At 44.5% G+C, this 14730-nt stretch overlaps 1 protein-coding gene across 2 annotated transcripts in view; it reads left to right on the top strand.

The window, feature by feature from the left end:
* Positions 1–9985: 9985 nt before the first annotated feature.
* BAD (BCL2 associated agonist of cell death) overlaps positions 9986–14730 on the top strand; it is a 32622-nt gene continuing 27877 nt past the window's right edge. The window contains exons 1-2 of one of the 2 annotated variants that reach the window (XM_086938358.1): positions 9986–10181; positions 10727–10916. In XM_086938358.1, coding sequence (XP_086794484.1) covers positions 10751–10916 — 166 coding nt within the window. In that variant the 5' untranslated portion in view covers positions 9986–10181; positions 10727–10750. Of the gene's footprint in view, positions 10182–10601; positions 10917–14730 lie in introns of both variants that reach the window. The other variant, XM_086938357.1, reaches the window with a different exon arrangement.

The following is a 14730-nucleotide window of genomic DNA, read 5'->3' as shown; positions in this document are numbered from 1 at the left end:
CCACTGATGTTTTGCGGTTTCTGGTATTGCATCCAGATATATAATACAGCAAGTAATATACCCGCAACAAGCCAGGACTTTTGGCTTTGTCAATGGTTGTTAGTTGCATAAGATAAATAAGCAACAACTACAGCTTCGTTCAGTGGCGGCTCCACCGCTAAGGTGGATGAGCATCTCCCCACTGAAAGGAAAAAATAAAATGACAATAACAGAATCTTATCATTTTATTTAGTCCTCCTGCTGTTGCAGTGCATGAGGGGGGAGCTGCAGGGGAGGAGTGGTAGAACACTCCTGTGCTAAATGACCCCTCCAGCCCCTGGCTGAGCTCCGTATCACGGCACTCAGACCAATCATAACGCTGTATTACAGCCCTGTGATTGGCTTAAGGATGGGAGACAGGCTGCTTGCTTCCAGTTCCGACCTGGAGGCGACACAGGCGAGCAGGAGAGAAGACGCAGGACCCAGCGGCGGCAAGGTAAGTTTACGGTGTGCCCGCCCCACCACCCGTGAGCTGTGCCGGCATCCCCTGGCTTCGTTTTATATAATATTGAAAAATATTCCTTTCTGAATTGATGAGACTATGAAAGACCTACAATGAGTCTCTTCAAAGTTACATCAGAGACAGTGAAGTGTGATATTATTGCAGAGTTAAGATTTCTTTTTCACCCTGAGGTTGAGGGCAAAAAGGGAGAGCCCGGTAGGGACCCGTCTTGGCACCCACTGGGCAACAGTGCAAATGGAAGAGTGAGGAAGCAACAGATGCACTAGACAGGGAAAAGGAATGCTGAAAAGCTGAGCAGGATGAGGAGGAATGGGGAATGGATGAGCAGGTGGGGGAGCAACATGGATAGTATAGGGAGGCAGGAATGTGAAGGGGGAAGCAGCAAAAGGGGAGAGGAGACATTTCATTCCCATAGAGGGCACAAAACAAAAAAATAATAATGTGAGTGTTTTTGCACCATCTGTTCCAGAAGATATCAGAAAAATGTGCATATGTCCTGATTTTCAGAGTCAATGTGTTCCAGTGTAGAATTAGTTGACAGCTTTGGAAGCGCAGATTTTACAAGAAAACTATTTACTTAACACAGATTAAACCTTGTAAAAGTTGTCTTTAATTCCCATAGTGCCTCGTGTGTTCATTGCTGGCAAACGTTGTCATCATGTTGTCTTCGGCTGATAGAAAATGCATAGTCCTGATTCTATTATTGTGGAATGTCCAGGGTTTTGTTTTTAAAATCTGTTCACTGTACAAGAACACTAACAAATGAGCTGACCCGAACCCCACTTTGAGCATTGGTATTGTGGGTCTTTCAACAACAATTATGTCTTCCTATTATTTAAATCAATAGGTGAGAACTAAAGAACAAGTTGCTTACCTTTGGTAACACTCTTTCTGGTGGGTACTCTATTTATCCTCTGTTCTCTTACCTTTTGAATATTGCCCAGACTTCAGAGTGGATTTAGAAAATCTCTAGCAGTACCCCTACACACTGGTAGGTGGCTTTGAGTGGCTCCGCGCTGATGTCATTCCATTTCGGAAGTGACGTGCGGGGCTGTATACAAGAGCCACCCACGTGTCCAGAATCAGATGCTTTCTAGGCTCTCCGTGCTGCCAGACACAGAGCCCTTAGCAGATTGGCTGTGTGGCAAGTGTGCTGGTTCCTACACTTGGTACCTCTTTAGATAAAGAAAAGAGCCCAATTCGCAAAATGGGTGGGATGGGAGGGACAATGAAGAATCCACGGTTAGAGTACTCACCAGAGAGGACATTACGGAAGGTAAGTAACTTGTTTTTCCGAGGGATAATTCTCACTGCAAATTCCTCACCTTCTGAATAGGTACCAAGGACGTACCCTCCAGGTGATGGGTCTGTGAACTGGATCGGATCAAAAAGTCCTGCAAGACCAGACATGTAAAGTGCCCCTCTCAACGAACATGACCGTCCAGGCAGTAGTGCTTCTTCAAGGTATGAAGCGATGCCCACGTAGTAGCCTTGCAAATATGCAGAACAGTCACTTTACATGCCAACAGAGTGGGGAAAGCCTTAGCTGTGGTGCAATGAGCCTGGAAGGGGGGGCTGCATCTTGGCAAGTGCACCACAGATTTTGATACAGAGCACGATCTAATGAGAAATCGTTCTCTTCTACACTGCCCTGCTATTTTTTCGCTCCAGTGAATCCAATAAAGTACTGAACGTCCACCTGGTGGAGTGTGCTATGCTCGATGTAAAAGCTGGAAGATATTTTAGAATCTGAAGGAAGATTCTGAAGGAGAGAGAATCTGGCCTATGGAGCCTTTCGTCCTCCTTAAAGGGTTGAGGTGGAGCAAAGAACGCCTGGAGGACGATGTTTGGCTCGAAGTAAAAAGTCACCACCTTTGGAAGAAAGGAGGCTCTGTTCCTCAGGACCAACTTGTCTAGAAAGAAATTCCTTTACGGCAGGTTGACAGAGAGGTGTTTAAGCTCATTCATACATTGTGCCAATGTTACGGAGATGAGGAAAACCATCTTGAGAGTGAGAAGCCATAATGGACAACAGTGTAGAGGTTCATAGGGTGCGCACATGAGGATAGATTGTGGTGCTATTGAGGTAAAATGACTAGATGGAAAAACATATCACAACAAGTGATTTAAATAAAAAGGACTGGTCCAGCAAACAGAAAAAGGCCAAAAGAGCAGACAACGTACCTTTAAATATGCCCACGGCAAGACCTTGTTGTGCCAGGAATATCACAAAAAGGCAACACTTGAGGCTTGAAGTATGTCAATCTGCGGAGTATCAAAATAAGCCACAGCTTTGTCCTTGTGGAAGGAGTATGCCGATTTAGTGGAGGGGCACTTGGCTACCAAGATGACATCAACATCCTCAGAAGGGAGTTGAATGCAGTCAATTGCTGCAGCTCAGCCTCCAAGCATGGAGTTGAAAATTGCACTGCCTGGGTGCAAGACCCTGCCCTGCTGTTGTGACAGAAGAATCTCCTCCTGAAGTGGCAGCCTGATCGAAAGACGGATGCTAATGCCCACAAGTTCTGGGTACCATACGCTCCTATCCCAATATGGGGCAATTAGGATGACTTGAGCCTAGGCATCCCAGTTCTTCAGAACTTGGGGCAGGATAGGTAGCAGTGCAAAGGTGTACAGGAGTCCCAAGCTCCACTTTAGGTGGAATGTGACTCCAAGAGAGCCACGGGGGAAAACTTCAGCACTAAAAAGTACTGACCTTGTGCGTTCTTGCCGGTGGCAAAAAGTTAGAGCCAAGGTTCTCCCTATTCTCAGTACATACCTTATGCCACCTCACGGTGCAACTGCCATTCGTGATCCACACTGTGCCGGCAGCTGAGTTGGTCTGCTCTGGTGTTTAGAAATCCAGCAGATCGTGTACCATCAGGAAAAACTCCTGGTGTTTCAGCCACTTCCAGAGGTGTAGTGCCTCCTGACATAGGATTTCAGGACGCTATCCCAAACAGCATGTTTGCAGTAGCCTAGGGCAGTGGTGTTGGCCATGTGCACCTGCACCAGCCTCCCTTTGGTAGATCGCAGGAAGGCTTTCAAAGCCAACATATGTCCAGCAAGTCCAGGAGGTTGATGTGGATTTGGCCCTCAGCCGGAGACCCGATGCTTTTGAGCTTCGCCACTCCCAGATAGCCCCCCTAACCCAGAAGTAATGCATCAGTCACCACTGTTAGCTCTGGGTGAGGTAAAGAGAGAGATCTGCTGTTGAAGCAATCACGGTCGAGCTGCCACCACTACAGTTTGTTTACAGCCTCTCCGAAATCAGGACGTTGTTGGGAAGATTCCCTTTTGCTGTACCCACTGGTGTTTTAGATCCAACTGCAGGGCATCCATATATCACCTGTCATGCTTGACCAGCGGAATGCAGGAGGCCATCAACCTCAGCAGCCTCAGAGTCATCCTAACTCATATCCAGGACTGGGGCAGAAACATGATGAACGTAATCAATCAATCAATCAATCACGGCATTTGTAAAGCGCGCTACTCACCCGGGAGGGTCTCAAGGCGCTGGGGGAGAGGGGTATGTTACTGCTCGAACAGCCAGGTCTTGAGCTGCTTCCTGAAGGAGAGATGGTCTTGGGTTCGCCGAGGGTGGGTGGGGAGGGAGTTCCAAGTCTTGGCTACCAGGTAGGAGAAGGATCTTCCTCTGGCGGTGGCTCTGCGGATGCGTGGTACGATGGCGAGTGCGTGGCTGGTCGATCGTAGCTGTAATGTCCTAAAGTCTGGGTGAATGGCACAAAACTGCACCTTGTCTGAAATACCTCATACGAAAGGGAGCATCTGCGCAGGAGTCATGTGTAACTTTGGTATGGCGAGAGTGAATCCCAAAGATGTGAATATGTTCTCCGTAGTTTGGAGGTGTGTGACAACTGCCTGAGGTAAGCCTGCCTTCAGCAACAAGTCATTGAGGCAGCCGAGGACTGGCTGCCCCTGACCACTGAAGATAAGCTGCAAACACCGCCATCACTTTTGGAAACACCTGAGGGACATTAGTGAGACTGAAGAGGAGCACCGCAAACTGAATGTGCTCCTGCCTCGGCGTGAATCCCAGATAGCGCCTGTGGACAGTATGGGGATGTGAAAATAACCATCCTGCAGGTACCACACTTCCACCCCGTCTCCAGGTTCGGGGGCAGACAAGACCTGGGCTAGAGTGAGCATCTTGAATTTGTCCTTTTTCAGAAAGGCATTGAGAGGGCAGAGGTCTAAAATGGGATGTAGGCATGTCCTTCCACACAGAAAGTATTGGGCGCAGCAACCAAAGCCAACTTCTATTGACCCTACCCTCTCCAGGCCCAGTAGGCAATTGTAGTTTATGATCATAAGGCCATGATGATTAAGGAGAACATTTGTTCTCAATAGTTTCAAGACACTTGGATTTCTATCAGAGGGGTTGGTCGGAAAAGCATTGGGGTTTACCTTGCTGGCGGATGCCTGCACCAGCAATCTTTCTGGTGTTGGACCTTGTGTTGGAAGGACCAGATCACCTGGGGAAGGGAGGTAGCACTGCGCGATCTGCCTACTCACCTGGAGTCTGGAACATTGCTTTGCCCATGTCTAAGAAAAGTGTCTGTGAGGGCCTCATTGAAAGGCAGGAGGTGCGCAGTGTTAATTTGTGCAGAATGGAGGACTTCAGTGAAGACATTGTTTTTCACCTTCATAGTGGGAAATTGGAGGTCAAGAAGCTCAGACACCCTCTGCATGACTACTGCGAAAGAGATACGTTTTCAATAGCCGGCCCAGGTGGCGAGATAAGCCCAGAGATGAAGAGAAATACCACTCGCACCTTGCAGCTCATCATATTGGTTGTGATCTGCATCTAGTTGAGCAAATTCATTACCGTTCATCATAAAGATAAATATTGGAGTCTGTCGAAAAGATTGTGGATGATCTGAGTCATTCATTGAGGCGAGGGCAATGTATCAGAGTCAGATGGATTACTGGAAGGCTACAGCTCACTGGAATCAGAGCGTGGTCTCAGTCGAAGCGGAGCCAGCTTGGAGTTCGACAGTAGTGTTGGTTGCCCTTCTTCACCCAGGAATGATAGTATCAGCATTGGTGTCAATGCTCCAGGGTCCAATGAGGGTTGTTGTGCCAAGACCTACATTGGAACTGATGCCAGTGCAAGGCACGTAATGAGTCAGGGGTTCCAAATTGCTCCAAGGGTGAGCTCGCCGGCGGAGTTCCAGCTGGAGGTCATCAAAGTCCCTTGTGGCCTGGAGGTGCCCGAGAAGGAGCTTATAGTATACCAAAAAGATGCAGCATAGCTTTGTGGAACTCATGGATTTGCTCTGACGTGGCAGCGGTACCCAGAAAATGGACTTCCCAGCAACTTAGGAGTTCAAGTTCGGGAGCAAAACCAAGTGGCAAGTTTACGCCTTTGCTTCTTCAAATTCAGGGGTTTGAGAGTGACGGGTAGGGCCCAAGTCCCTTCTTGTGCTCCTATTGTGACTCCCTGCTGTTTTAGGCGGTGGCATTTCCTTTGAAGACTGGTAGTTTTAAGTACATTTTGAGAAAACTGTCTCGGGAAGAGACTGGGTGGCTCCCGGGCTGCATCTGGCTGTGCAGAAAGAAAGGAACTGACGTCGGCGCACATGGGTGGTGTTATATACGGCTCCACACATCCCTTACAGAGTGGAACTAAAGTGGCACGAAGCCCCACGACACCACCTACCAGCTCTCAGAGGCACCGCTAATAATTTTCTGGATCCAGTGTAACATTTGGGGAATATTCAACAGGTGAGGAATCTGCGTTTAGAAGTATCCATCAGAAACTGTGTTCCCTGTCTCCAGCCTGTCAATGCAAATTCAGGAGATTTGTAAACACATTGCTAGGATCCAAAGGCGAAAGGTTATAGAATGTTCTACCTTCTATTCAGCATTGCCTTCTAAATCTTCTATTTTTTTAATACACTCAGAATTTAGTTGTCCACCAGCTCAGTCCTTCAACTGAAGTTTTAACTACATGAATCTCTTCTGCTTGGCTCAAATCATCCTTTGCGCCTGTCATTCCGCCTCTTCCTTGATATATCTTGGTCCTTCGTATTCAGAAGCATAGTTATCATGGTTTTGCATCGCTCTACCTGGGTAGCCATAAATAAAGATTTTACTAAATAAGAAATGTTTTTCTTAATGTTTAAATAGATGGTGAATTTGTTTGATTTGTCATAGGAACTCAAAAACTTTGTTATGAAATGCTGAACATTGCAGAATGTTAGACTGCACATAAGCAATTGCAAGTTGGAATGAAATGATACATAAGAGGTTGTAGATCTGAGAGAGGGCTGAAGTTTAACATAGATTTGATAGTAAATATATCTAATGTATACATATTCACAGTGGTGCCTGATTTAGTGTTAAAGTGATGTTGGAGAGTGGTTATTAACTTAGAGTCTCCTGACATGAACTGATTATTAAGGACAGTCTTGAAGGAGGTGAACAGAAAGGTAGCACATTCTGCCTATGAAAGAGCTCCTGTGCAACAGTCCCAGTAACTTAAAGGATCAAACTTATAAGATGCCTCTGGAGATTTCCAAGTGACCATGAGATTAAGACTGGCTGAACAAAGGTTACAAGTTGGGATATATTTGCTGGTGATTGAGAAGAGGTAATGGGCTGGAACCATTTATCAATTAGAACACAAGTATTAATGGGTTCAAGAGACCTCTGGTTTGGTTGCAGTAGTTTGAGGTAGAAGTACTTATGAGAAGGTTATGGCAGATCCCATGGATGACACACAGAATCCTCTGTTGAGTTGAGTACCTTGGGATAAACGAGTACAGGGGGATATCCACAGTAAGACTATACAATAGCCTAGTTTGCCAAACGCAACTGAGGTCATCAGTGCTTTGTCTGTGTAGAACTAGGTGCACGGACAGATTTTTTCATTTTTAATTTTTTATCTGCCTGCTCTAGCTATGTTGGTTATGAACTTTTCCACGTCGTAGAAGTGCAAAAGTGTTCTCTGTGCTTGCTGTATGAGGGTGTAGGAGATATAATATCCAGAGGGAAGTGGAGGACAAAGATGGCATTTCTTGAGTAATGTACAGTGGTGGGTGCAAAAGCAAGAGGAAAGAGTTATTCACACAATACCTATAACCATTATTCACAGGGAAACAGCCCCTGGCACAACCAATAACCTTGCTGATACATTATGCAAAGCAGTTTTAGAAACAGGAGATGGCTCCCTCATTGGACCCTCAACTGATTTGGTGTAGGAGAATGAGGTATCCCTAGAGCATCAAGCACTTAGCACATTTTATTTTGATTTTATTTAGATTGAAAACTCTGTCCCTGTGGTAACAAGACAGGCTGGTGGGCATTTAGTTTCCTCGATTCAAGACCCTATTCCAGCTCCACGCTATTACTAGGCTATGTAGTGAAGTAAATGTATCTATCTCTGGAAAGACCTACTTGCTATATGAGAAGCAGAACGCCCCTCACTAGGATCTCAGACGGAACTCCAGTAGTGGCATAGTCCAATCGAGATAAAATCATTGATAGTAGACCGAAACATGTGTTGGAGACCTTTTTTGTATGACACCGAAAACTAAGGGACGAGTCCATCCACACCCCTAAGTTCTTGACTTCAACCTTCGGCTCAGGAATCTTACCCAGCGCCCTAGGCCACCAATGTTCACCCCACAGACCAGCGTTCTTACCAACTATCAGAACCTCAGTTTTACTAGTGTTTAAGTGTAGGTAATTAGAGGTCATACATTCGGACACCGCCATCAAACCATCTCTAAATTTAGAGGCATGCATAGTAGATTCCTCTGACAGTGCTACCACCAGCTGCGTGTCGTCCGCACACGAGACGATGGCAAGATTCCATTGCTTGGCGACCGCAGCAAGTGGCTGAACATATATATTGAATAAAGTGTGGCTCAGAGCAGAGCCCTGAGGAACCCCTTGTTCAATAGGGTGAGCCTCAGATAGGATTGGCGGGGCGGTAACCCGAAAGGATCTCCCAGACAAAAAAGAACGGAACCATTCCAGGGCCAAACCAATTATACCTGCCTCCTCCAGGCGTTATATCAAGATGTCATGTGAAACAGTGTCAAAAGCGGCACTGAGGTCCAATAGAATCAGTGCCGCCGTCTGACCAGCATCCAGAATGGTACGTAGATGCTCAGTCATGGCCAGGAGGGCAGTTTCGGTACTACGTCCGGACCGGAAACCGTTTTGGGACATATCCAGAATGTTATTGGCAAAAAGTTGGTTAATGTGGTGTTAGCATGAGATTCTGCTACTTTTGCCACCCAAGGAAGGAGGGACATAGGCCTGAGGTTTTCAGGCTTAGCCCGATCCAGTGTAGGCTTCTTAAGGATGGGGGACACCCAAGCCTGTTTCCACCGAGTGGGCACCACCGCAGAGGAAAAGGACAGGTTGATAATCTGACAGAGTGGGTCTGAAAACAGTGATAGAGAATCTTTAAAAAGAGGGGGCTTTACAGGGTCAGCCGGAGAGCCAGATTTAATTTTTATGCTTGGCTTACCAAGCGTAGTACTTGGCAGCAATGTAAATGATCCAATAGGTCCAGAGTGTCTATGCACGTTTTATTCAAAGCCAGTGGCTCTAGCTTCATTTCAAGTTCTTAAAGTGCTTTAAACTGCATCACAGGCATAATAGGGCCACTTGACTTGCAGTCAAAAACTCATTTCTGAGCTGTTTTTAAAAGGAAAGTCTTGGTTTTATTAATGGCACAGACGTGAATATTGTCCCTCCTCTTTTGGTTTAATATTTTTACACTTGTTGGTCATGCTGTACAATAATATTTGCTTTTATACCCTCCCATAATATCTACATTAATCAAGGGTTTTTCTCATTCCTTAATTCCTGTGCCCTGAGCATGGCCTTCGTTATCAGACTGGTGTGGATATCGAGGTGCATATAGGATGTCAGTTGACAACTATGCAAGAGATTTTGCTGGCAGAGGACAAAAGTGGAGTTATCTTTTTCTCATTAATATTTATCGAACTTTCTGAGATCTTTGTTTTTACACATCAAGGAAAGAGGTCATTCTGAATTGCCTTGTTGCCATTTTAAAATCTGTAATATAACAGAGCAGCAGAGTGAAACTATGGTTCATGTCAAAGGCAATAAATAAATCATGTCCATACATGCCAACGTTTTGGAAAAGAAAAGTTTGAGATTTTCCCCATTGACATCTATTTAAAAATAGGGCAATTCAAGCGGGAGACAGCTAAAATAGAGTGATATTTTGCTTCAGAGATGCATGTGAGCATTTCACATGTACAACTACTGGAGCGGAAAATATAAGGATTGCTGAGCTGTTTTGTTCAGCACCATGGCGCCTATTGTTGCCAAACTCTATGAACAGGTTTAGCGCTCTAGTTCTTTCGTAGACGCTCGCGGGTGAGTCAAAACATTAAACCAGAGACGAACAGGCATTACTAGAATGCTGTGCAGGAACCCTGGTCGCTTTGTTTCTATAGTCCGTCCTCTATTTTAGGTGGTTCTATCTACACCGGAAGTAAGTAGAAATGCATCTGTCTTGAGCTCAGAAGGAAATCTTGCCCTGCTGCTCGGTATGTTGCCACCTGATTGGCTGCCTCCCTTAAAGTTACCTGGGTGACGGTGGGTACAGAGGGCAGCCTCTGTGAAAACATCGGAGTGTACAGTGACGGCGACCAAAAAGAATAGAAGGGTACGTGAACTGATCCTCTTTCTAATAGGGATACGACGCAGGGTTCATGCTGGTATACAGCAACATCCGTGGAAGGGCAGTGAACACCAGTTGTTGGTATACATGCCGACAGGCCACATTCAGGTTGTAGACTTCAATTTTGTTAAAGCCCAAAATAGCTTTATTTAAGGTGTTTGCCTTCCAAAATATCCCCTGCTTCAATGTAAGTGAATGGGAAAGCGTAATTTGCCCAATTAAAAAAAAAAAATCTCCCTCTAAAACCATCATCAGAATGTTGCAATTTATAATACTAAGCTGCATTCTTGACGCATTAGCAATGGGAAATCTTACCTTTACGCCCTCTAGTGTATCTATTATCATGTCCTTCAGTAGTTGTAAAGTAACGTTTGGTATATATTTTTAATGTTGTTTGGCACTTAGGCATTCACCTTCAACAAGGTTGTGCGGTGACCATCCGAGGAGTGTTTTTTCGGTGCAGACAGGAACGAACTTGTTCAATAAATCTTACCCCGTCCCTCTTCGTGCCTCGTTATCCCCTGGATTAGTGTCCGGGAAAGGTCGGCGAAACCATGGCGACTGCATTTCAGGTTGGGGGCGATGACGACGTAGAGGAGAACACCGATGTCTTCGAACCAGACCATCAACCGGCGCGAGTGCATTCAGGCGGCATGGGCAAGCAACACCTCACGGCTCCTGAACTGTATCATCCAAGCACACTTGAAACAACCAGCAGCTGTAAGTATTGCTCGCTAAATTAGTTATAGGGTGAGAAACCAGGGCTGCTTAGGCCTCAGTTTGGGAGAATCTGTGCGAGCTTCATTACTTTTAATCCAAAATCTGATCCTCCTCTCACAGACCAGCTAATAAAGGCTTCTTTTCAGGGCTTTTGTACTTTGTCGTGTTTTTTTCATTGGGCCTAAATCTCCAGATACATTGTTATTAAATGTTCAAGACAGGGCTTTAAGTGGGATGACAACGCTGCGTGGTATCTCTAAGTGGCATGGACGATATAATTAAGGGCGTGGTTTAAAAACTCCTAAGCTACACATTTGTGCTTGGCATAGTGGGCTGCCCAACTGGTATTTTGCTGCTTCTGTCATTGCATCCAGACTTATAATACAACAAGTATCATTACACCTAGAACAAGCCAGGACTATTGATTTTGACAATGACTTTTAGTTGCATGAGATATATAAGCAACAACTATGGCTTCCTTGTATAGAATATTGAAAATACTTCAGTTCTGAAATGATGAGACTGTGAAAGAACTATAACGAGTCTCTTTGAAGTTAGTTCAAAGGTAGTGGAGGGTGGTACTGCTGCAGAGTTAAGGTTTGTTTTTCACCCTTATAGTGAGGGCAAAAACAGAGACCGATAGGGACCCATTCTCAGCACCTGCGTTCTAGAACTGCCTGTGCTGGGCACCGCAGGACCCGGCTAATTTTAAAGCTGTGGTTAAAGGAAATACACATTTTGAAAACTGCTATAACAGCTATTAAATGGTGACGCAAAATACAGCTGCGTGCATAGGACTGTGTGCACACGTTTGAATAACACTAAGAAAATCTTAACACTTATGCAGATGGTTAGGTTTGGCATTGCTGTTTGAGAGACTTCCTTGATGTGTGGACTACAAGTCAAGGCACAGTGTTAAGTAGGGTAACCAAATCAATCTGATTGCAAAATGCAAACCCTTTGGTGTTGGAAGTTTTTAAGCATGTTAATGTTGTCATTTATCTAGCTTAATTGACACTTGTGCAATGTTTTCCCATTCATACCTCCGTGCTTTACATTTAAAATGCATGTAAAGGTATACGATCAGCATGGTATTGTAGTTGTGTTCCGTGTAACGTGTATTATTTTACTTGTTTTCTCTAGTTACATCTGGTAGCTGAGCTAGAAATATTAACTTATTTTACTCTAAAATAATAAATATGTGCCAGCCATTGAGGAGATGGAGCTTAAGGGTGGGCGTATGGATACAGGGATTTTGTTCCAGATCCTGGCTGCATAGATGGAATAGCATGTGTCTTGTCTTCTTTTTTTCTACTTCTTAATCCGCAGTCTGATGGTGTCCTGCCTGCATGTGCCTTGAGAATCATCAGAGGTGGTGCACATGTCTGCAAGATAAGCGGGGTGCAGATTGTGATGGCTTTGTAAATGATTCAGCTAGTTTTGATGATGGTGTGGGCTAGCAAGGGGAGTAAATGAAGTTCCATCAGGATGCGGGTGATGTGTTCATATTTGTATAAGCTCTGGATGAGTGTGTAGGATGCCCACCCTAAGGAGTACAAGTGTGGAGGCTAGGAGTCCATGGAGTAGGGTATCCTCAACATCCAGTTGCAAGAGCGCAATGGCTTGAACAGCAATTCTGAAGTCGCTTTCTGGAAAAAGTGCTTGGACTTTTTTTTAGAAGAGAGCTGGTACCAGAAGGAAAAGGAAAAACACAAGTGATTCTTGATAGATATCTTTTACAGACTACTAATTCGTAACCTGTTTCCGAACAGAGTATATACCTTATTTTCCATCTGACAATGTCTCAAGCTTCTCTACACCGTGCATCACACTTTGTTACAGGGGCTATGTGATAAGAAAAGGACTTTAGGTTTGTAGTAACTACACTTGCCTACAGTGCCATTCGGTCAAGCAGCAGTGCAGAAGAAGGGTAAGAACTAAAGCCAGGAACAAGTGTCAATTGAAAGGACTGGGTGCTCAAAGGAGATGTAGTTGCACAACTTCTGGCCCCTTAATCTGCCTACTTGCTTAAGCAAGGAAGTTTTGGGAAGTGTCCAGTGCGGAAGGAGGGACTACCATATGACTCATGTTTCTCCTGTTTGTAGGAAGGCATTAAGCGTAGGCCAGGTTGAGCTTGCTTTGGAAAGGATTCTTTACGGAGCTGGCAGGAGAGTAAGGATCAAGGCACTGAGGTATTCATCTCAGCAGTAAATTGCTGTATTGTGTAGTTTATGCTCTGTGAACACCTAATTGGTTCATCATGTAAGTAGCCTGTACTGTTTGTGGCTGTTGTAGGTGTTTACTGTGCAGGTGCATTGGGCCTGCATAATTTTGGACAGAATTTCTTAGGATTGTGTGCACACCTGGACATGAGTGCAGGTCATAACATGCACACAAGCTGTTTTGCTACAAGCACTTTCATCATGCTGTGGATTGCGAGGATTGTGTGTGATGCACACATTAATTTAGCTGCCTGGCTGCTTGCATTGAGCTACCATTGTCTGAAGTTGTGGCATAGGGGTGGTTTGAGTTTCCAGAATTATGTTCACAACCCTAGTCTCACCCATGTAAGTGGTCGAGACAGTATCTATACAAGCCTTGTTGCCATTACTTGAACATCATTTTTGTGTTGCTTGTGTATAGTTCTAGATTGCTTTATTATAAAGCTGTGAAATGGGGGCAAATTAAGTAGAGTGCTGCTTTTTGTATTAGACAGTGAAGGAGCTTAAAGGAGTTTATATTTTAAATACTTAAGCTATTGCATATGTTAAATATTAAAGAAGTTCCGAATTTACCAAAAGAGATATTAACATTTTGATGAGGCAGACATTTATATACTGCAAGCTTCGAAAGAATAGTTGATGATAATGGGAAACAGTTTCTAGTTCTCTTGCCAGTGCACAGGCAATGTTTTGTTCAGTTGTGTGTGTTTTTTTTCTTCTCCTAATAGAGAATATGCCCTGTATATGTTAGTAAAAAGTGTAGATTGTGGGCATTGTTCTGGATGCTGTCTGTGTTCCATTCCTTGGTACTTAAGAAGTGGCTGTGCCACATTGTGGGGCAGTGCGTATTTTTAATTGTGCATTTCATGTAGTGTTATCACTTTAATGTGCTTTATTTAAAGCAAAACATGAGTATATTGGTATGGTGCATAACACATTGAGCACTTGTTGAGTAGTGATGTCGCATGGACAGGTGTGTGAGCTGGAGTCCATGCTCTTGTAAGTGCCTCTTGGATTAGTGTCATGCGAATTGGGCAAAATCAGGCAAAAAATTATTTAAGAAATCCCTTGTAACAATAAGAAATGAACAATCGCTTTAACCTGATTTCCAAATGTTACATTGGTGCTGGAAATTTAACAAGAGCACTTTGTTAGTGCACATGGGTTCCTCTTATTGTCCTCTGTGGTCATGATCTGGTGTCTCCTCAAGCTGGTGTTTGTTGCCGAATGATGGTTCCTAACCTCCAACAGAAGTCAATAAGATAGTGTGTTTTTTCTTTTTCTCAGACCACACGGATACTCTCCTCTGCCAGCCAGCAGAGCTTCAACTGACTGTTCTCTTTAGTGGCAATAGAGACTTGATCTCATTGACTTCCATAAAGCTCCATGCTATCACAAGTGGTTACTACTTGTGTGCCAAAGTTTTTACCCAGGGTCCCTGGGGTGATTTTTTTTTTGTGGGGATTTTTACAGCTGATCCATTGCATTTTCCAGCTTGTGTAAACTGTTTAGACCTTGATCCCAGTTATTTCTTTTTTTCCTTACAGTACCTCATATGTTTCTAAACCCAGTGTTGTAAAAGATCAGCCTGA

The sequence above is a fragment of the Lissotriton vulgaris genome, chromosome 9 (genome assembly GCF_964263255.1).
Source record: "Lissotriton vulgaris chromosome 9, aLisVul1.2, whole genome shotgun sequence".
NCBI classification, from domain to species: domain Eukaryota; kingdom Metazoa; phylum Chordata; class Amphibia; order Caudata; family Salamandridae; genus Lissotriton; species Lissotriton vulgaris.
The sequence above is the reverse complement of the archived record's forward strand: the minus strand, read 5'-3'. Positions and strand labels throughout refer to the sequence as shown.